This window comes from Vombatus ursinus, unplaced genomic scaffold (genome assembly GCF_900497805.2).
Source record: "Vombatus ursinus unplaced genomic scaffold, bare-nosed wombat genome assembly UNPS02014863.1, whole genome shotgun sequence".
NCBI lineage: Eukaryota > Metazoa > Chordata > Mammalia > Diprotodontia > Vombatidae > Vombatus > Vombatus ursinus.
The window spans coordinates 28,603,766-28,627,152 of NW_020954641.1; the positions used below are offsets into that span (position 1 = coordinate 28,603,766).

General features: G+C 38.7%; 1 protein-coding gene across 1 annotated transcript in view; it reads right to left on the reverse strand.

Annotated features, from left to right (window-relative positions):
- The window catches only part of GRIA1 (glutamate ionotropic receptor AMPA type subunit 1), a 343,664-nt gene that overhangs the window by 116,379 nt on the left and 203,898 nt on the right, over positions 1 to 23,387 (reverse strand). The window contains exons 8-11 of the mRNA XM_027841645.1: positions 15,012 to 15,116; positions 9,024 to 9,134; positions 8,018 to 8,224; positions 2,660 to 3,030 (exon numbers count right to left, since the gene is read on the reverse strand). Coding sequence (XP_027697446.1) covers positions 2,660 to 3,030; positions 8,018 to 8,224; positions 9,024 to 9,134; positions 15,012 to 15,116 — 794 coding nt within the window. The remainder of the gene's footprint in view (positions 1 to 2,659; positions 3,031 to 8,017; positions 8,225 to 9,023; positions 9,135 to 15,011; positions 15,117 to 23,387) is intronic.

Genomic DNA, 23,387 nt, shown 5'->3' on the forward strand with positions numbered 1-23,387 from the left:
TTTCTTTCTTTCTTTCTTTCTTTCTTTCTTTTTCTTTCTTTCTTTCTTTTCCCCTCCTCTCCCTTCTCTTCCTCCATTCTTTCCTTTATCCTTCCCTTTCTCCTTTTTTCCTTTCTCTCTTCCTTCCCTCTTTCCCTTTTTTCTTCCTTCCCTTCCTCCCTCCCTTTTTCCCTTTATTTCCTTCCTTCCTTCTTCCCTCCTCCATTCTCCCTGACTCCCTCCCTTCATTCTTCCCTGCCTTTTTGCTTCCCTCCCTTCCTTTCTATTATCTATCACCTAATTATCTATCCACCTATATCAGTTAGCAAATGAACACTTACAGGAACCAAGTAGATGATTTTTGTAAAGATGCAGTGTGGTTAAGTGGGGAAAAACATCATTAAACAGAGAGTTAAGTGAAGCTAGGTTCTGGTTCCTCTACCACTCACTGAGTGATGCTGGACAATTTACTTAATCTTAATGGCCCTCAGCCATATCATCTTTAAAATGGGGATATGAATACTTTACCTGCCTGGAAGGAGGGAGCTGGGCTAGCTCCAAATTACTGTGATAATAGCTGCTTCAGCCTGCCCTCAACTTGATGGGGTCCTTGTAGCACAGATCATAGACACTAGACTCAGACAGTCCTACCAGATTTTCCAACTAAATGCTTATTTATGCTTCAAGTTTAATCCTTAGCTCCAAATGGATGGAACCCGAAGCCTGAACTACTGTATTAAGTCACTTCACAGACTCTTACAAAGGGGGACAAGGTAGAACTTTCAGAAGCTCCTAGAGGTATTAAAATAAGTGTGGTAGAGAAGGATAAAAGCATTCCTGAATAAGAATCTGAAAGCATTGTTCTCCTTGTTTCAGTCAGCAGTTCTGGCCAGCAGCAAGGGAGAAATCAAATTGTTTTCTCCTTGGCTTGCTCTGAAAGTTCAAGGCTTGAACAGTTTAATTGAGAGAGAGATTCTTCAAAATTAGAGTAGGCAGAGTTTCAGAAAATTATGTTTTTTTCCCCCTTTTTCTTCTGGTGCCTTGAAAATATGAGTTTGAGAGAGTTGGAATTAGTACTTTAATGTTTGTTTAATGTATATAGGCTGAGTGAAGTTCAGTTTTTTATGAACTTGAGATAGTGTCCCTGCATTGGCTGTATAATCATAAAATGATAAACCTGCAAGGTACCTTTTAACATAGAACAAAGAACATGAGATCCGGAAGGGGCCTGATACCATAGAATTATTGGATCATGGGGTCATAACTAAAGAGTTAGAAAAACCAAAGGAAAATAAATCTAGAGCTAAAAGGAATTTCACAGGCCATGTATGCCAATCACCTACCCCCTTACTGAGACTCAGAGGAGTGAACTGAGTGTCACAAAGGTAGTGTCAGAGACAGGATTTGAATCCTGGTCCTCCTTGCTCCAGGTACACTATTCTATCCATGAGGTCACAGTGCCTAAGAGGTTATCAAGTTCAATCTCAAATTATTTTGCTCATGAAGACATTAACGTCTAGAGATGTTAAGTGACTTTCCTAAGGTCACACTGGCATTGGTTGGCAGAGCTAGGATTTGAAGCAGGTCCTCTGACTTCAAAAGCAGTTCTCTTTCCCCAATACCAAAGAATGTTAGAACTGGGAGGGACCTTAAGAGATCACCTAGTCTAAGGGCCCTAGGCTAATCCCTTCATTTGAAAGGCAGCTTGATCATGCAGTGGATAGAGCGCCCGGCTCTGAATTAGAAGATTTAAGTTTGAATTTTGCCTCAGACACTTACTAGCTGTGTGACCCTGAGCAAGTCTTTACCAGCTTCAGTTTCCCTATCTGTAAAATTGGGATAATAATACTATTTTCCTCACTAGATTACTGTAAAGATCAAATGAAATAATATGTAAGTCCTCTGCAAATATTAAAACACTACGTAAATGCTAGTTATTATCATTATTAAATAAATGAGTTCTGTAAAAGGAAAGTGATTTGCTCAAGGTCACACAATGAGTTATTGGAACAGCTGGGAGTTGAATTCAGATTTACTGATTGCCAAGCCAGGCTTCTTTCCACTACTGGGCTGAATCAGGCAAGAGACCTGGGCTCCAATACTGACTCTGACACTGACTTTCTGAGTGACCTTCAGGAACTCACTTCCCCATTGTGGATCTCCGTTGTTAAATATGTAAAACAAATACCAAAAAAATCCAACCAGCCAACCAACCAACCAAAAAAACAAAAAAACAAAAAAACAACCACCTTGTGCTTCCTGACTCACAGGAAGATCAAATAAGGTAAAGAATATAAAGCTACATTATGCCATTTCCCCACACTTTAGGCAGTTTTGGAATATGAAAATATAGATTATAAAATATGAATTTGTAGGTGGCAGCTTTGCTTTCTTTGTTATACTTGGCTTATGTGAACATGATATTCTGTTTGCACTCTTTGAGGTCATCAAAGGGAAGTGGCCAAGCATCAGGACCAATATGAAAATTATGCTGCGGATAATCCACATATCTAACTGAGAACTAAATGAAAGTTTCCACTGAGAAATTTACATGGTAAAACAAAGGAAAACAAAAACAAAACCCAATCTGGAACACTGAATGAGAGGAAATCATTTCCAAGCCTTTCATCAAGGGATTGGCAGGGAAGATGAGCAAAAGGATGGAGAAAAGATTACCAACCTGGGTGAAATGTCACAGCCTTGCTGCATGAAGGCTCCCAGAGAGAACCAGAGGCTGTTGAAGATCCCAAACTCATTGGACTGGTCACTGGTTGCTGGGTCACGTCCCTCCTCAAATTCTTCACTGTGCCATTCATAGGGGCTGAAGCGACTGACCAGAAAGAGGACAACACTCACACCAATGTAAGCAAACACGATACACATCCAAATTTCATAGGCCAGAGGATCCAGGAAGGAGAAAACCCCTGGCTTGGACTTCTGTGGTTTCTTGATCATGATGGAGATACCCAAACTCATGAAAGGCTTAGAAAAGTCAATAACTTCCTCTCGAACCAAGGTGATAGTCAAGGGGGCCACAGCTACATCTGCTCTCTGAAAGAAAAGGAAACAAATTTAATTGGAGTGAGAAGGTCTATCAGACTTGGTTTTCCTCCTTCCTTATCTTCACTCTCCTGTTTATAACTCACAGAATCTCAGATTTGGGACCTTAGGGTCCATCTGGTCCAATTTTCCAGCCCATGTAGGAGCCTCATATAGCATCCCTGACAGGTGGTCATCTTAACTTTTTCCTGGATACTTTCAATGATGGGGAACTCGCTATCTGTGCATAAAGCAGCCTACTCTATAGATTTTAGAGTTTTTTTTTTCTTATTTTATGTAAAAGTGAGTCTAAGAAAGTCATCTTGTAGCATCTATACCCTACTGCCTTTTTGGAAACATAAAGAACTTTAATCAAAGTTGATGTCCATCAATTAAACACTGGATAAGCCAATTGTGGTATAGGAATGTAATGGCATATTAATGAGCCATAAGAAAGGATGAATATGAAGTATACAGAGAAGCATGGGAAGACACACGAAGTAAAGTAAGTATAACCAGTGAAAATAATATACACAAGTGGTACAATACAGATGGAAAAAAGAACAATCTTATAACAATGCTGTATAATTATAATGACCAAGATCTGTAGCAAAGAAAAGATGAAAAAAATGCATTTTCTTCTCTTTTTGTTTTTGCTAAAGTGGGACACTCTGGGCACAAAACATTCCAAATATTACCAGACCAAGTCGATGGGCAGGTTAGTTTTTTCTAAATTAGAAGAAATTCTAAATTTCTTTTTTTTCTTTTTTCTTTTCTCTTTTATTCTTTGTTACAGGCAATTATTCTCAGGGTAGGGGAGAGGGATATATTATAAATTAACTTGATATACAAAATAAGAAACTCTAATAAAATTCAGAAAAAAACAAAATAAATATCAACTTAATTTTGATATACAGAAATACCGAATACATGGAAAGGACCTTAGAGGTCACATAATAGAAGCTTATTTTACTGATGAGGAAAGTAGGCTCAGAGAGGTTATATAACCTGTCCAAGGTCAAACAAGAAGTTAATGGATGAGTTAGGCCTAGAATCTAATACTTTTGATTCCTAGACAAGTCTTTCCACTACTCCAAGTTTTGTACGAATGATGAAAATATTAGGTTTGACAGAAATGACATTGGCATAACATGTTCACGTAAGTCTCTTTCTAGCCTCATGTCTTTGTTTTTTGCTTCTCTTACCATTCTAAAGGGGTCCAATGCAAACAAACATTGATTAAGCATATCCTGTATGTAAGTCACTGTGATAGATGCTAAAGACACAAAGAACAAAATGACACAATCCCTTCCTTCAAGAATATTTTTTACTCAGGACAGGAGTATAAATAATTCAGAAAGTATACACTAAGAAAAAGTGAGTAGGGAGAGATCACTACCAACAACCAGAAGGGGTGTTGGGGGGGGAGGTAGAGAGGACTTCATGAAGAAGGTGGGCCTTGAGTGAAACCTGGAAGAAAGACAGATGAAGAAGAAATGCATTCTAGACTTGTGGAACAACCTGTGTGAATGCCCAATGTAGGTGGAAAATGGAACAACAAGTTCTGAGAATGGGCTGGCATGTAGCATTTATGAAGAGAAACTGTATGAAATAAAAGGAGGCTAGACTGCAGAGATAAGACATCATAAAGAGTTGGCTAAAGTGAATACACTGAGAATTTCTTATTCCTGACTTATTATTGATAGTAATACTGTTTCCCCTATACAACTCATGACATGAAACAAGTAATGAACTGAATTCTATTTCCTTCATCTGTGAATTATATGACCTTAAGCAAGTCATATTACTTCCCTGAGTCTCAGTTTCCTCACCTTTAAAATGAGGATCAGAATATTTGTACTAGGAAAATATGAAGGAAATGATCACATTACCTACTTCAGCTGATTGTTGGGAGAAAAGTGCTTTATGAATTGGAAAGCACTCATTACTAAATTAAAACTGCTATAAAAAGTAGGCAAGCTCAATATGGAAATGATTCGGGATCAGGCACTCACTTATCATCCAGAAACCCAGAGAGATATCTCAGCCCCCTTCCTTTGCATTTGGAAGGGCCTAGGAAGGTATGCTGGGGAAGATAGCTATGTGGGAGAAAACATCCTGGGAGCCCTTTTGCCAGGATGTGATGAAGTACTTGGAAAAGAAGGCAGAGAAAGTTTTTTGTAGGTCAAGAAAATTCACATGAAAAAGTAGTCCAAGTAAAATGAAGATTCAGATAAGAGGAGGACTGGATAAACTGAGCTTTCAATACTTTTTAAATTCCCACAGGACAAGTGCTAACAACCACTTTAGCAGGATCTGTCCAGGTGCCAACTATTTCCTTGCTATGTTCTATGAGTATTTGAGCAAGTTCTGGTTACTGGGGGTTATGGTGGTGCTAGAGGCTGAGATTCAGCTCTTCCATTCACTTAAGGAAATCCTACATACATTGCTATTGTGCCACAATAGGTCTCATGGGGAAAGGATGATAATGGCTCATCCAATGGAATCTTAGAATCCTAGAATTTGAAAGGAGCTCAGAAGGCATTTAGTCAAACCCAGACCTAAATATGAACACTCTTTACAACATCCCTGGCAAAGTAACCATCCAGCCTTTGTTTGGAGGCCTCCAACGATGGGGAGCTCATGACCTTGTAAGGATGACCAATATCATCACTGGACCATTCTGACTGTTAAGAAATTCTCTGAACTTCAGGTCTCACCTTCCTTTCCTCTGATGAAAACAGAGTTTCTGTTCAGAAAGTAGAACTTAATTCCTTTAAAAATACAGACGCCAGCCCCCCAAAACAGGTTCCTAAGGGGCAGAAGTTCTTAACCTGGGGTCTATGATGAATTAGTTCTAAATTTTTTTTGATAACTGTATATCAATGTAATTTTTTTGTTAATCTTACATACTTTATTTTATTCATTTAAAAACATTATTCTGGGAAAGGGTCATAGGCTTCACTAGATTTCCAAAGGGGTCTATATCACAAAAAATGGTAATGAATTGCTGCCATAAGGTATTTCGTCACAGGGTATTCCACAACTCTGTTGGCTCAGAAACCCAAAAGGATGTACATAGCCAGATGTCACAATACCAGCTTTCAAAACAAGAGCCTTGACCATATGTCCCTATTCCATACTGACAGCTTCTTTCTGTTATACCAGTACACCAATAGAATGGCCCAGATGTGAGGCTTAGTTCTGACAGATGCTGGGGGTAGTGGAGGGTCTTGCTACGTCTGATCTGACCGCTGCCCACTGCCTGAGAAATAGATTTAGTCAATATATTTGAAGTCTGATCCTTTGTTAAAGTTGCTATATTGGTTTAGGAAAAGACTGAACTTCCCCCACCTCTTCTCCAAATTTGACTTGCATGACACTGAGGTTACTGCAGTTCACATCAAAGTTTACATTTCAAGGTTTTACAAAGTGCTTCCTTCTCAACCACCTTATGTTATTCTCAGTTTACCTCTCCTAGTCCCCAATGAAAAAACTCAAATTGATGACTGTAGTGAGTCATCAATTGTTGATGGAAGGATATCATGAAAGAGAAATGAAGCTTTTGCTACAGAGTGGGAAGAACAATAATCTTTCAGTCTGATACACCCACTAGCTGTTGCGACCATAGGCAAATTAATTCACGTTTCTCTGTGTATATTTCCTCATCTGAAAAATGGGGATAACAATAGTTGCACTACCTCCTGGGGCTATTGTGAGCAAAGTGCTTTGAAAACCTTGATTTGCAATATAAATGTGAATTATGATTTTTTACTTACTTAAACTTCTCACTCATTTTCATGTAGACTGATCCAGTGTACGCCTACAGATTCTTTAACTTTCAAAGAGATCTCATTTTAGGTAACTGGCCTCCAACTGGGCAATTAAAATGGTGTGTCAACTGAAAGAACACATAAGCTTATATCTTTTAAAGTAGGTCATTTTGTGCTAAATGTCTTTCAGGAGCCAGATGTGAATGGAGTAACTTTTTTCCCTCAACATCTGCTTCACAGTATTTCTGATGAGTTTTACAAATACAAATTACAAAATGTCAGAGTCAGAAGGAAACTTAGAACACAGAACAAAGTCTTGGAACTGGAGAGACCACAGAGGTCATATCATCCAGCCCCTCTCCCCATAATTTTACCAGTGAGGGAAGAGGCCCAGGGAAGGTAAAAGCTTCAAGCAGAAAGTAGCAGGGTGGAAATTTGGACCTATATCAGCCGACTCCAAGCCCACTGCTTTCTCTACCTCACCAAGTTCAGAGTTGGACTCTCAGGAACAGCTAACATATACAGAGTTCTTTGAGAGTTACAGTGCTTGATAGGCGTTGTCCCATTGGATTATAAGTAAAAGACTCCTAAGTTGCCATTACTCTGGAATAAGGAAATGAACATGTTTACAAATAGTGATCATGCTATATGTAGATAGTGCCTTATGATTATAAAGCTCTTTAAATCCCTTATTTCACTTGATCCTCATGGTAATTCTATGAAGGGAACAGTTTGGGGATTACCTCATTTTACAGATGAGGAAACTGAGGATAAGCAAGAGAAAGAGATTTGCCTGGAGTCACATAAAAAATAATGTTGTTAGACTCAGCTCTCGGCATTAACTCTAATTCTCCTTCTATCATGAGCTAAGTTCTTAGATGTTCCTGGCTCCAGAGTTGGAGGGGACCTCAGAAGTCATCTAGTCCAACCCCATCATTTTACAAATGAGGAAACTAAGACTCATAGAGGTTTAGTAACTTGCCCAAGGTCACACGGGTAGTGAGTATTAGAGGTGAGATCTGAAGCCAGGTCTTTTGGCCCCAGAGCCAATATTCTTTTTCATGATACCATTCTGCCTTAAGGTCCTTCAGGAATATGATGATTGGTTATACAAGCTGAGTGATTGGGCCATGGACCCATAACTCTTAGAAGGTACCAACTACCTTTGTCCAAACCCTTGTTTCACCCACTGACTTCAAACTCACCCAGCTCGTTGGTGAACTCACCCCATAGACCAGTTCCCCCACCATGCCATTCCATGCCTTTGTGTCAGGATCTCGGGCACCATACTTTCCATCGCTGACTATCTCCAGACGATAAGAGTAACCTACGTGTTTGGCAATCTCAGCTGCTAGCTCCACACAGTAGCCCTCATAGCGGTCATTGCCCTCAAACTGGTTGGCATTCTTTTTTAGCATCACGTAAGGATCTTCCTAGAAGAGGGGAGAAAGAGAGAGAAATCATTTTATGGCTAAACAATAAAAATTTTATGGTTTATGAGGCAATTTCCTGTTCTTTATCTAATTTGCTCTCATGATGATCCTGTGAGGTGGGCAATCATTAATATTCCTCTTTTATATATAAGGAAACTAAAGTCCAGATGAGACAATGTGATATAAAGCAAATAAAATTAGATTTGACACTAGATGCTCTGGGTGAGAATTCTAGCTCTGCTGTTTACTACCTGTGTAACATGAGTTAAGTCATTTTGTTTTTGTGAGTCTCAGTTTTCTCATTTATGAAGTGAGGGGGTTGAACTAGGTGATTTCTAAAATTACTTCCAGCTCCAAATCCTATGAATTTCCAAGCAATTTGTCCAAGGTCATATATTTAGTTGCTGAGCTGGTAAATGACCCCAGATCTGCCTGCAAGTTCCGTGCTTTTTCCTACTTATCCTCAATCCAGTCCCAAGCTACAGACATACTTGCTACTTTCAAATCTCAGCTATAATCTCACCTTCTACAAGAAACATTTCTTGATCCCCCTGAAAGCTATTGAATTTCCTCTGCTGGCTATCTTCAATTTATCCTGTTGTGTATCCTATTTGTACATAATTGTTTGCCTGTTGTCACCCCCATTAGATTGTGAGCTCCTTGAGAGTAGGGACTTCTTTTTTTGCCTTTGTCCTTTGCTTTTCTCTGTAGCCCCAGCACTTAGCACAGTATTTGGCACACAGTAGGTACTTAATAAATGCTTATTGACTGACTGACTGCTTTAAGCCTAGGTACTCACTAGGATGGTTGTGACAATATATGTTCTATTCTGGACGCTAGAGTTATCACCACCAGCCTGGGCATCAGTGGCTGCAGGGACGAACTTGTCATCTTCATTCCAATAACCAATCTGTTAATGAGAAGATAGCAAAAAATACAATGAGGATGTTCCACTGTATTTTTCCATTTTAGTAGACAGTATCTTATTTGATTAGCAAAACCAATCTGTGAAGTGAGCAGTGAAGGTATTGTTAATTTCACCTGGAAAATGTTGAAGCTGACAAGGATGACAAGGACACACATATATACATACACACATGCTATATATATACACACATATACACATACATGTTACGTATATGTAAAACACACACACACATAAAACTTCAACTTTTCAAAGCACTTTCCTCACAGTTATGTGGGGTAGGCAGTAAAATACTGTTCCCATTTTACAGATGAGGAAATTGAGAAATGACTTGCCTAAGGTTACAATGTTACCTGAAATAAATCTCTGAAAATCTAGAGTGCCTCACCTGGTGGTCAACTTTTGTGGTGATGAACATCTTCATAATTAGCTAGACTTTCAGGTAACAGTCACAGACTTCATCCATTATAGAAGCTCTTTCTTGGTGGACCTTTGGCAGATTTGCCATTCAGTATCTATATAACCTTCAAGATTCCGTGGTTACCTAATGACTCTTCTAGGATGCCAGAGAATTGGGTGGCTTGCCTTATTTCCTTCAGACCACTGACTCTGGTATTTAGTGAAAAGAAGAAACATTCCTTTTGGCCCCTTGCCTCAGGAGGGAGGGCTGAGGACAAAAATGACCTCAGATTTGGACCAATTCCCAGTCAAAATCATTCATAGGCAAGGCCAGCTTGAGTCTCTGTAGTTGTCTTAAGTGCTTCCTGTTCTGAAGGTCACTGAAAGGTGGCCCTCCACTTGATACTTAAGAAAGATTGAGTTCAGGATTGGAAGGGGACCTTGTAGTCCTCAAGTCCAATGACTGGCCAAATCACAAGTACCCTGTCAAATGTGCCCAAGTGGTTACCATACCTCTACTTGAGCAATTCCAGTAATAGAAAGTACATTACTTATCATAAGTTTCAAGACAGGTAATACAATGCAGTGGTGAGAACACTGGAATTAGAATCCAAAGACCTCGGTTTGACTCCTTAATGTATCCTAGCTACCTGTGCAATAACAGAGATATGTCATTTAATAGCTCCTCATCTGTTAAATAAGGGGGTTGGACTAGAGAGATTCTTTTTCCAGTTCTGAAATGCTATTCCTATGAATTCCTGTGAATTTTTAGAAAATTCTCCCATACAATAAGCTGATATCTGCTACCCCGTAACTTTCACACCTTGTTCTTAGTTCTGCCTTTTGAGACCAAGCAAAACAAATCTTCCCTGTGACAACCCTCCCTATAATTAAAAAGGGTGATCATATCTTCTCCAATACCCTGCTGGTAGTGGAAAGTGTGGTAGGTCTTGAATGCCAGTCTTAGGAATACGCTTTTATCCTGGCAGCAAGAGAAAGTCATTGAAGGTTTTGAAACAAAAGACTGATATTCTCATATTAAGATCATTACTATGGGAAAAAGAATAAGATAGATTGGAAGGGGAAGAGAATGGATTCAAAGATAGTGATTAGGAGGCTTTTGTCATAGTCTAGATGAGAGATCAGTAGATCAGTCAGTCATTCAATAAACATTTATTAAGTATCTAATATGCTCCAGGCATTGTACTATTTGATTGTATGTGATTCCAAGAGGGGATGGGAATGATTACTATTTTTTTTTGTTATCCCCTCATTCTTTCTGTTAAAGTATTTCTTTTATGGCTTAACACAGCTCATAGGCAGCCCTGGGTTCTAGAACTCTAAACCTCCCATCCTACTAAGATAGAAATACTTTCAATGTGGAATTGATGGTAGAATGAAAGTCTGACAACTGAAAGTTAGACCAGCTAAGTACAGAGAGGATCAAAATCAGAAAAGTCGGCCAGTAGGTGATATGCCTTAGATTTGGGAAGAATATATTTCAAGTAACATGGAACCAAAATTTGAGGAAAAGAGATTTCAAAGGTTAAAAGAAAGGATAGATAAGAATCAATCACTTGATCAAGAAGTCTTTAATTAAGCACTTACTATGTGCCAGGCACTGTGCTAGGTGCTGGCAATACAAATACAAAGAATGAAACAATTCCTACTCTCAAGGAGCTTACATTCTAACAAGAGAAGACAACAAATACATATACATATATATGTATATGTATATAGAGAAAATATATAAAGAAAATGCAAACAAATAAAAGATAGGGAAGAAGAACACTACTGTGTAAGTTATGGAGATCACAAAAGGGAAACCATGCATTAAACTTCTATAGGGGATATCAGCTTGGGAGATATGGGGCATTCTCAAAAATGAAAACATGAGACATATAGAAAAATTCTGATAAACAGAAAAAGATCTATTTCAAGAGATGGGTTTGGATACACTAGGAACTCTTTGTTTAAGATGAAAGAAGCATATATAGAGGACAGAAGTTAGAGCAGGTATTAGAGAATAAATTTTTAAAAATATGCTATAGTCTGGTAATGACAGTATTAACCACTCTAAAGTTCAGAATGAGCTGAAACTGTCAAGGAATTCTAAAGACAAAAACAAGGAATTTTAAAGCTATATTGAGAAAAAGGAGCAGACCTAAGACAGGACAGGATTGCTGTTTGAGAGGGATTATTGCTGTTCAGTCATTTCTGATTCTTTGTGACCTCATTTGGGGTTTTCTTGGCAGAGATACTGGAGTGGTATGCCATTTCCTTCTCCAGCTCATTTTACAGATGAGGAAACTGAGGTAAACAGGGTTAAGTGACCCAGGGTCACACAACTAGTAAGTGTTTGAAGCCGGATTTAAACTCAGGTCTTCCTGACTCCATGCCCAGAACTATATCTACTGTACCACCAGATCATTATGGAATAGAAGGTGGTATTACAGAATCCTTGCTCTGCTTCTATTTTCCCTAACAAGAAGCATAATTTTTATATTTCAAAGAATAGCCATAGCTAATAGGAAGCTGAAACCCAATATTCAGGAGAGAACGAGCACCTATCCTTTAGGAATACTAGTTACTAGGCTCCTAAAACTGCATCCTGGGACAATGAAAGAAATGTAATTGTTGTGCCACTGCTACTGATTTTTTTTTTACTTTTAGGCAATTGGGGTTAAGTGACTTGCCCAGGGTCACACAGCTAGTGTCAAGTGTTTGGTCTGAGGCCAGATTTGAACTCAGGTCCTCCTGACTTCAGGGCTGGTGCTCTATCCACTGTGCCACCTAGCTGCCCCCCTCCTACTGATTTTTGAAAGATTATTGAGAGTGGGAGAGATGCCAAATTACGGAAGATGGGCAAATATCGTCCAGGTTTCTAGAAAGGGTAAGCAAAATGTACTGTGTACTATCAGCCAGTGAATTTTGACTGATTCCAGACAAAATTCTGATATCAGTGGTTAATGACCATCCTGTAAAGGGAACAGGGATCACAAAGAACCAACCTGGCTTCAAAAAATGAGTTCTAACAGGTCACGTCCTTTTCTGAGAGAGTTACTAGACTGGTTTATGATGCCACTTGTGGTCAAGATGGAGAGATGTGGGCTCAATGATGGTACAGTTAGATGGATTCAAAACTGGCTGAATGACTGGGACCTAAGTATAATTAATTTGGGAAAGGGTTTCTAGTGAAGGGCCCAGGCAGCTCTGTTGTTAAACATTTTTACAGATAATCTGGACAAAAGCATATCTAAGTGGTGTGGCAACATGGTGCCATAAAAAAGAGTTTAGATTTGTAATTAGAGGATCCAGATTCTGCCACTGTTAATTACCACCTGTGTGAGTTTGGCCAAGTCCCAAACTCTCTGAGCCTCAGTTTCCTCATTTGTAAAATGAGGGTGTTGGTCTATATGATTTCAAAGGTTTTTTCCAACTCTAAACTTATGATCTCCAAGAACTATAAATAGATGGCATGCTTATCAAATTTGCAGATGACAAAAAGCTAGGAGGGAGAGCTCATGTGCTGGATGCCAGAATCAAAATCCAGAGATTCTGACATGTTAGTAGAATAGACCAAATTTAATAAGATGAAATTTAATAGGAATAGATGCACAAATTCTGACTTGTGTCGAAAAATAACTTCCTAAGTACAAGATGCAGGGAACATGGCTAAACAGAGGTTGGTTTGAAAAAAAAAAGATCTCTGTGTTTTCATAAATCTCAAGCTCAATTTGAGTCAATAATAAGATATGGAAGCCAAAGTTAATATGATCTTAGGTTGTATTGACAGTCAGTCAATAAACATTTATTAAACAACAACTATGTGCCAGGAATGAGCTAAGCCCTGGAGATACAAGGGCAAAAGACAAAGGTATTATAGCTGGGATTTGAAGGAAGCTAGGGAAGCCAAGAGGTGGGGATGAGGAGGGAGAGTGTCCCAGGCATGGAGGATAGACAGTGAAAATGCCTGGAATATGAAGACAGGGAGTACCTTGTGTGACGAGCAAAGTGTAGTCAATGTCACTGGATTAAAGAGGAAGTGTTGTCAAATAAGAGGTAAGAAGACTGGAATGATACAAAATGATGAAGACTTGGAGACAATAGTCCCACTATACTATGCATGGTGAAATCACATCTGAAGTATCATGTGCAATTCTGAGTGCCACATTGTAATAAGGACATTAATAAAATTGAGAGCATCCAGCAGAGGGCAATTGGGATGGGGAAAAACCATTTGCTAGATCATGCCACAGGGAGGAAGGGCTAAAGGAATTGGAGATGTTTGTTCTGAAGAAGAAAAGACTTAAGCGGATATAGTTACTATCTTCACGTATATAAAGGGCTGCCATGAGAAAAAAAAAAAAAGAATTACATTTGTTATCCTTGAATTGCAGCAATGGGTAAAAGTTTCAAAATGTTATTCATAGTCCTGATGCAAGAAAAAAAAACAAAACAAAAACAACTTAATGAGAGCTATCAAGATGTAGAATGAGAAACACATTTTTAGACATGGCCAACGAGGAAGTTTATTTTGCCTGATGATGCATATTTGCTATAAGGATTTTTTTTTCTTCTTTTTTCAACTTGGGGGAAGGGTGAGGGGATAGGGAGAAAAAATAAATGCTTACTAATTGAAAAAAGTTCAAAAGAAGAAAAGAGCTATCTAAATGTGTAGTGGGCTACATTGAAAGGTAGTAGTTTTCCTTCATTGAAGGTCTTTAAGCAAATATTAGGCAACTATTTGTCAGGTATGGTGTAGAAGGGAGTCTTATTCACATATAGGTGGGACTATATAGCTTCAGAGGGTCCTTCTAACCCTGACATTGTGTGTGTTATTTATTTATTCTTTTTCATTTTTTTGTCCATAGCAACAAAAGAAATATATAAGCATGAATGAAGGATTATAATCAGCATCAGTGACGGGGTAACCACATCTACAATATCATAGACCTTTTAAGGTATCAAAGGTTTGTGCCCACAGTGCCTCCTACAGTTCAGATATAGCAATAATGATGACAATAGCAAAAAATGTCATAGTAACACTGAAGGTCTGCAAAGAACTTTACATACATGATGCATATCAAAATGTGGGAAGACAGTTAAATTCCTGGGAAAATAGTCTCCTTGAATTAAAGAATATTATAATAACTCAACAAACAATAATGATCTTTTGTCTATCTATACCATTTTTTTGTTTGAAGAAAACTTTCTCAGGCAATTCTATCCCATTTTATAGATGGCAAAGTTGAGATTAAATCCATCTTGCCCAAAGTTATTCAGATAGGAAGTGGTAAAGTCAGGGCATGGAACCCAGGTCTCCTGACTTTCAGTCCTGGGCTGCTCTCATGACACCACATTGCCTCCCAGAGTCATGTGAGCAAGGGAAAGAGAAGTCAACGGTCTTTGGCTAGAGGCCCAGTTCTCTCCCATGGGAACCAAAAGCATAATGTTCCTTACCTTCCGAATGCCGTCGTGTTTCATTTCTATCACATGGAGGGTGTAGTTGGTCCGTCGCCCTTTCTCATTAAATTGTACGTTTCCAGTCAAGCCTTCAAACCGTACCTGAGGAAGAGAAAACCAAGTGTAGAGAAGGATGAATTCAGCAGCCTATGATTGTATCTCACTTTCTATGAAAGATTCATTCAGAAGCATAGCTTTTTTCAACACTGGAAGTGATCTTAGAACATTAAATGGGGAATATCAGAGCTGGGACTTTAGAATACAATATCAGAACTAAAAGAGTATTTGAAGAGTATTCAACACAGTCTAATTCTTGCCCTTCCACTTCCCCTCCCCCCCTTTACACAGTGAAATCAGTCTCAAAGAAATGAATTGCCTTGTCCAAGGATATAATACTGAATTTAGGGGAGAACTTAGAGCAGCAATCAACTGTCCTGACTTCCAGCCTGATAACCCAACATAGACCTTCAGCAACATGTATTGTTCAGAGGACAAAGGGCTCTGTCATATCTATGCATATGACTACAAAATCTACATTTCTAGCCCTGATCTTTATAGGAAGCTCCATACTAGCATATCAAATGCCTTATAGGACAAATCTGCCTGAATGTCTGACTGGTAGCACAAGCTCAACACATCTGAAATTGAACTTATTATCTTTTCCTCAAAACCTTTCTTCTTTAGGACTTTATGTCAGTAGTATCAGCACTTACTTAGCTTTCATATTTGAAAACTTGAAATTATCCTACCTTCTCCCTCACTTTCCATTCAATTAGTTGCAATATCTTTTCGATCTACCTCATAAGAGCTATCAAACTTGTCCCTCTATTTTTTTTCCACCGCCACTACCCTAGAGAGGAAAGGATCCTCAGTACCTTTGGCTGAAACTAGTGCAACAACGTTCTAATAGGTCTCCTCATCTCCAGACTCTCCCCATTCCAATCCATTCCAGAAGAGTTACCAGAGCAATCATCTTTTTTGGCCAGTTAACACTTTTGCTCCACACCCTTTTATTGCTGCTTGTTGCCTAATGAATTAAGTTAAAACACACACTAGCATTCAAGACGGTCCACAATCTAGTGCCACTCAACTTTTCTAGTCTTATTTCATATTATTCTCTCTAGGCTCCAGCCAAACTAGACTATGTACATCAACTGGACCTATTACCTCTCCCACCTTTAGGCCTTTGCTTACACTGTTTACTCTTCCTGGAATGCATTCCCCCATTCTGCATGCTGAATTTCTACCTATCCTCTTGCCTCCTCCTCCAGGAAGCTTACTCTCCTCCACTCCAATCACTAATGACTTTTTGATTCTTAAACCAAATATACCACATTGTCTACACCTTTACGATGGATTTATCATGTTTCATTTTATATTATAGTTATGTTTATGTGCCATAAGCCCCATAATGAAAGTTTCATGAAGGCAAGGACCATCATTTTTTCGAAATCCTGCATTTCTCACAGCACTGAACATAATTCTGCTCAAAGTGGAGACTTAATAAATGTTTGTTGAATTAAATCAAATCAAACCATCTTCTCTAATAGATGAGGAAACAGGATAACAGAGGTAAGGGGATTTGTCCTTTGTTTCACAGATAATAAGTTTTAGAGCCTGGACTTGGGTTTTTTGCCATCAGAAGATGAGTTTTTCCCCCAAACACACCAAATTGCCTTTCAAATATTAAAAAAATACTTGCTGGTCATTTGACTAATTATAAAAGCAGAGGATTCCTGATAAATAAGTGTATGGCACTGTCAGTAAAGCTATAGTCTAGATAAAGGTACAAAACTGGACTAAGCATTCCATTTTCTTGAATTGTATAATCTTCATCCATCAGGTCCAGAGCCTTCTTAGTCTCTCCCTGTGATGGATTAGATGGATGGGGACCAGGGATTTCTCCTTGGCTCCATCCTTCTCAGGCCAAGCAAGATGCTTACCCTCACCTCTCTAGCATCTGCCAACTCTAGGAATGAAAAATGAAGACTTAACCTTGGGCTTCCTGTTTGATGTGCCAGGAGCCAGCATGGGGCTTGTCTGAGGAATAGTTGAGTATAACTTTTTTATATTGGCTGGATGGGATGGTTGCTGCCTGGGGGACCATTTGTAACACTTTGCCTGCTTTGGTTGTCAACAATATGTGCTCTCACTTAAAACGCATGATGGTAAAACTGAAGGAAGGGTGGAGGGGTGAGGTTGGTGACAAGGATAAGGATAATGAGGATAATTTCTCCAAAGACATCCCAGTACCTATCTTAGGGCAAGTGATTATGGTATTTTCATGCTGAGTTAATAAGGTGGCGTGAGGTAGTGGAAAGAGCACTGGTGACCTGAGTTGTAAGTACTGACTTTGCCACTGATTCACTTTGTGAACCTGGGCCCTTAGTCTCCCTAAGCCTCAGCTTCTGCATCTGTAAAATGGATATAATGACCTCGCATCTACCTACTTCATATGGCTGCTATACAGAGCAAATGAACTAGAGTCACTTTGTCTGCTTGTTATACCTCCTGGCCTTTGGAGTGTGAAGAAATCACCCATGACTGAATTTTGGAAGATGAAAAAGAAAAATACAAATTTAAGGGATTGGGTCTTCTGTATGTTGAAAGATAGGAATGCTGACCATGGGAAGAAGATTAAGAAGGGCCATATAAGGGTCCTGAGACTTCAGATATGTCCCAGGGGATGAAGAATACTGTGCAAGTCATAGCTTTAACTCACATTCTGACAGATTCATACTGCAAAGCAGCTCTCTGGTTCTCTCTGTGCTCAAGACCTCAGGTTACTTACATCACAGCCTAACATGCAAGACTTCCCCAGGGATGCATACAATACAAAGGAACACTAATAGACAAGGAACGCTACTCAGCAACATCAAATCCATGCCACTATACTATTTTCCCCTTGCAGTAAGGCCCCTCATGCTTTCCCTGCCCTTCCTCCAAGGACAAGTTCAGTATTAGCAGAACAGTTTGATCATACTCCAGGAGTGGCAGTGAAAGCCCAGCTTCTCTCTGCCTCTATGATCTGGTTTCAGGCAGCCCCTTGCAAAAGTTAGAGAGGTTGGTGCTCAGTTCAAGACTGTGACTTGTTGCTGCCTTTCTGCCCCTACAGTCCAACCACTTTGACTTCTTTGTTGGAGTAATACTGAAGATGGTGGCAGAGGATGGACCTCTCAAGAGTCAGACATCTGTTGCATTTTTTTTTGTCTTCTTGGCATTCAAAGTCCTTCAAAGTCTCGCCCCAAGCCACATTTCCAGTGTACTTATACTTACTCCTCAATGTGTACTCATTAATCCAGTGACACTGTGCTGGCTATTCCACAAGCAAGATATTCCATCTCTCAACTCTGGACATTTTCCCTGGTTGTCTCCTGTATCTGGAACACTGTCCATCCTCATCTCCACCTACTTGGTTCCCTGTTTTCCTTTCGGGTCAAACTTTCCCACACTCTCCTAATTGTAATGCCTTTTTTTCTCTTAATTGTTTACTATTTATCCTGTATATAACTTATTTGCACATATTAGTTCATTGTGAGGCAGCTAGGTGGCACTGCGGATAGATTGCTGAGCCTAGAGTCAGGCCCAGTTCAAATCTAGCCTTAGATACTTATGGCTGCACACCTTGGACAAGTCACTTAACTTTTGTTTGCCTCAGTTTCCTCAGCTCTGAAATGGGGATAACAGTACCTAACCTGCAGGGTTATTGTATGGATGAAATGAGATAATATTTGTAAAACTCTTAGTACAATACCTGTCATATAGTAAGCATTACATAAATGCTAGCTATTATTATTATTAGTAGTAGTAATAGTATTACTGTTGTTATTATTATTATTTTTATTATTAATCAGATTGTGAACTCCTTGAGGGCAGAGACTTGTCTTTTGCGTCTTTTTGTATTCTCAGTGTTTAACAGTGTCTGGCACACAGTAGGTGCTTAATAAATGTTTTCTGATTAATTGTCACACAGTTTTCTGATTTTCTGATGCACCCTTAAAATGTGAGGTCACTACTGCCTAGATCACCCCACTCTCACCCCCCAATTATACATCATTATCACCAGCATCATCTGAATTGACTTTATATAATTCTTTACATTTTAAATTTTACATTTAAATTTATATTTAAATTTTACATTATCTAATTTTATTCTTACAAGACTCTCACTAAATGGGTAACATTATGAATTTATAGGCCAAGAAACAGAAGCTCAGAAAGGTGATGAAACCTCCCAGGATCACACACTGACACTTGAACTCAGATCTTTTAAGTTCAATGCTAGTGCCACTATATCATATTGTCCCTTCATTTTTTCTAACTCCTCTGTTCAATGTATACCTCATTGTATCGTGAACCATACAACTGGAATAAGTTGTAATTATTTCCCCACCCCCTGTTCCAGGATGGTTATTTGAATATGGCGGTGTTTAGAAGACCCCTTATTTATAGTGTCCAAGATTTTTAGGGTTCCTTAGCACTTAGACATCTCAAATCAAAACTATCCTACCTGGCATGTAACACTCTGTGTAATCAGGCCTACTCTGTCCTATCTAACCTTCTTGTTTGCTACTTTCTAACACTAATCACTTACCCAGTCTCTGCATGCTCCCACAAAAAAGTTCATCTTATCCCCTCTTTTGTGCTTTTGCTCATATTGCTCTGTTCTCTTGAAGTCACTTCTTCTTCCACTATCCTTGAAGGCCTTCCACCTTCAGAACCACCCTCAGATTATTCTAGCCTTCAGAGATCTCTGGACTCCTTTAGTACTAGGCAGTTCAGCCCTGAATTTTGTACTGTCTTACACTGTTTGATGCTATTATATCTATCTTGTCTCTACTGCTAGACTCTTAGTTTCTTGAGGCCAGGGACCACATTGTATATTTGAAGATAAAGAGTTGTTTGAAGGGAAAAGCCTTTGGGCTTGGAGTCAAAACTTCATCTTTGTCCTGACTGCCATTAATTAATGAAGTGACCTTGGGCAAATCATTTCACTTTTCTGGAACTCAGTTTCCTATTCTATAAAATTAAGGGGTTACACTAACTGATCTCTGAGATCCTCTGCAGTGCTAACATTGTATGACTTTCATTTCACCCATATCACCCATGGTGCCCAGGACAGTCTGGACACGTTGTAGGTGCTGAAGTAATAATGACTGATTGACTGACTGATTGATTGCTAAAGCACAGAAAGTCTGAGATGTTTATTTCTGGATAACTATGTTCTTAACTGTAATCCACTAGTCAATACCTGGGCACAGATGGGCAGCATATGGGCAACATATGGACACCATACCTTGTCCTTTGCTGGCCCTGTTTCCCAGGAACTCCAAATGTTTTTAGAGATATTTGCTCATTAATCTTTCTGAAGTGCTTCACAGACAGAAGTGAGAGAAAAAGGATTATGATTCCCACTTATAGATGTGGAAACCAAACTATTAGGGAGAACCAGAGAAGAATCAGTATATGCTAAAACTACTGTATTAACACACAAATTCTACTAGCTCTCCTATGTTAGATTTTAAATATTCTAACCATTCTATAGTCCTCAACCTTTCAGATGGATTTAGGGCTCTGTTTTATTGGCAGTTCTAGGTCAAGGGTCCTCCAATTATGCTATACCTTGGACCCCCCAACTTTCCTACACCTTTGAGAACTGTGTGCTATAGTGTGATCTCAGACCTTTTCAGTTGGGATACATTTGTAAGTCATTGAACAATCATTTCTGAAATAATTTACCCAGTGGTAGGCACCATGAGAGGTGCAAAGTTTAGAAAAGAAACTATCCCTGTTCTCATGGAGCTTGGTTTAGTAGGGGATGTAATTTGTAAAGATTTAATACCATTGCTACTATTGCCACTACTCAGAAGAACTGAAAATGAATGTCTCACAGAGGGAAATGGAGAAGCCCATCGTGGGTGTAAATAGGATATCATGTAACCAATGAGGAATTTTGAACAACAGTAGTAAAAGATGTTATTAGTGAAATGTATGATGGGAAGAAAAGATGTGCTGGATATGTTGCAAAGGATAATAGGTGGACAGCTTGAGTGCTCCACTGGCATCTTCACGATGTTAGGAGAAATTTAGCGAGACCTCTATTCCATTAGGTAGATCTCCTGCAGTGAATTTTTGGAAGGACATGAATAATAGCCACACACATGATGGACAGGAATGGATGGATAGGAATCTTCTTCAATAGAGGGATTGACCAAGTCAAACATCACAGATTAATTTGAAAATTTGAGTATTTTATTCCACACTATATAATAGTTGAAATAATAACTAATTCAGAATAGATTATAATGAAAAAGAAGATAGGCTGGCCAAAAATTTATAAATGAATTGGTTGGAAGAAAATATTTTTTGACCAAGGGACAGATTTCTGAAAGAGGTAGAATTTAAACTTGGTTTTGAAGGAAGATTTCAAAGGAAGGATAGGTGATGAAAGTGTAGTAGTTGAAAAGTGTGGTATGTATTTGGGGGAGATGGAGTAGATTAGTTTGGCTAGAGAACAGAACACATGTAAAGTTGGAAAGGTAGGGTGGTTCTTCTCCATTCCAATCCTTGACATTTTACTTAAATAAATACCTTATAGTATATATATTCATATTCCCTGCTTCGCCTTGGGCTCTTGGTTTTTCAGTTTCTTTAATTCCCATAATCTATTCCTTTAATCCTTCATAGCTACCTAGAGAGATGGTCATACTTATGATCTCACCATCACCCCCAAATTTTCTATTTTCATGATCAAGAGTTCAGAAATTAATTGATTCATAATAACTTTCTATGTTTTTATTTTTCTTTCTTAAGCTTTATAATTCTCATCTTTTCTTATGCTTTATCATTCTAAAATTCATTTTTTCATCCTAATTATGAAAAGTTCAGTTCTTTCACCTTTCAGTACTTTCCAGCACTGTATTCCTTTTTGGGACTTCATTGACTTCCTTTTGTAATCCTGAGCCTGTAGTTAATCAATTCAAGATGACACTGTTCTCTACTCTCAAATCCCTTGCCCCCATGCCCTTTCATTATTCATGTTTTGCAAAACTACAGTTCTAGAGTATTTCCATCACCTGCCTCTTCTGTTTCTATTTGTATATTACTGAATCCTGTTGAAAGAAGTTACAGAATAGTGTTGACTACAAATTTATGATATTTAACCTCAACAGGGCCCTTATTATAACAAGGCAGTATTTTTACTCTTCTGTAATTGATTTTCTACACACTCCCCACAGTGACTATTACAAACTTTTTTTCTCTCCTCACATTTCCCACAGCACCCTTCTCTCACATTCTTAGCAGAGAACTTGACCTCATACTTTATTGAAACAGTAAATGTCATTCACCAGTGAAGTCCTTCTTTTCATTTCCTCTACATCTCAAAAGCCCTTCACTGCATCCGTCATTGTCTCTTCTTTTACTCCTCTCTTTAATAGTTTGTCCTTCCCACCAAGGCCAACTCCTCTACTTGTACTCTTCATCTCATTCCCTCTCATGTCCTCTGTCAAGCATGGCATCTACAATCAGCATTTTATGTCTTGTCTCTCTCTGCTGATTTCTTTACTAATGCCTACAAGTATGCCCATATCACATTTATTTTAAAAAAAAGGGGAAAAAGACACGTCACTAGACGAAATCTATTATCCTGTATCATTCTTTCCTTTCATAGCCCAGCTTCTAAAAAAACAAAAAAAATTTAAAATCATTACTTCCACTCCATCTACTCTCATTCTCTTCTAAAGTCACTGTTATCTCGCTTTTGATCCAACAATTTTTCTCCCCAAAATTACCAGTGATCACTTAATTGCCAAAATTGATGGCCCTTTCTCAATGCTGATCCTCCTTAACCTCTCTCTAACAGTTGACACTCTTGACTGCCTCTCTTCTTAGATACTTTACTCTCTAGGAATTCCCATCACTGCTTGCATTTAGTAAATGTTTATAGATTCATAATATAGATTCTTTTCCTAACTGTGTGATAGCCTCATTTGCTGGATTATCATCCACACTGTGCTCTTTAACTGTATAGGTACTTTGAAGTTCTGTCCTGGGCCCCCTTCTCTTTTCACTCTATAGTAACTCACCCACTACTATGAGTTCAATGTTCACCTTTATACAGGTGATTCTCAGATCTATACCTCTAGAAAGACTGGAGCACAGTTTTTCTCCTGGTCCACTCCCACAAAATCTGGCCTCAGATACTTTTTGGCTGTGTGACCTTTGGTTGAGTCACTTAACCTCTCTGTGTCTCATTTTCCTTAGCTATAAAATGGGGGTAGTAATACAACTTACTTTGCAGGATCGTTGAGGGGATCAAATGAGATAATATTTGTAAAAACAGTTGCTTAGCACAGTGCCTGGTATATAGTA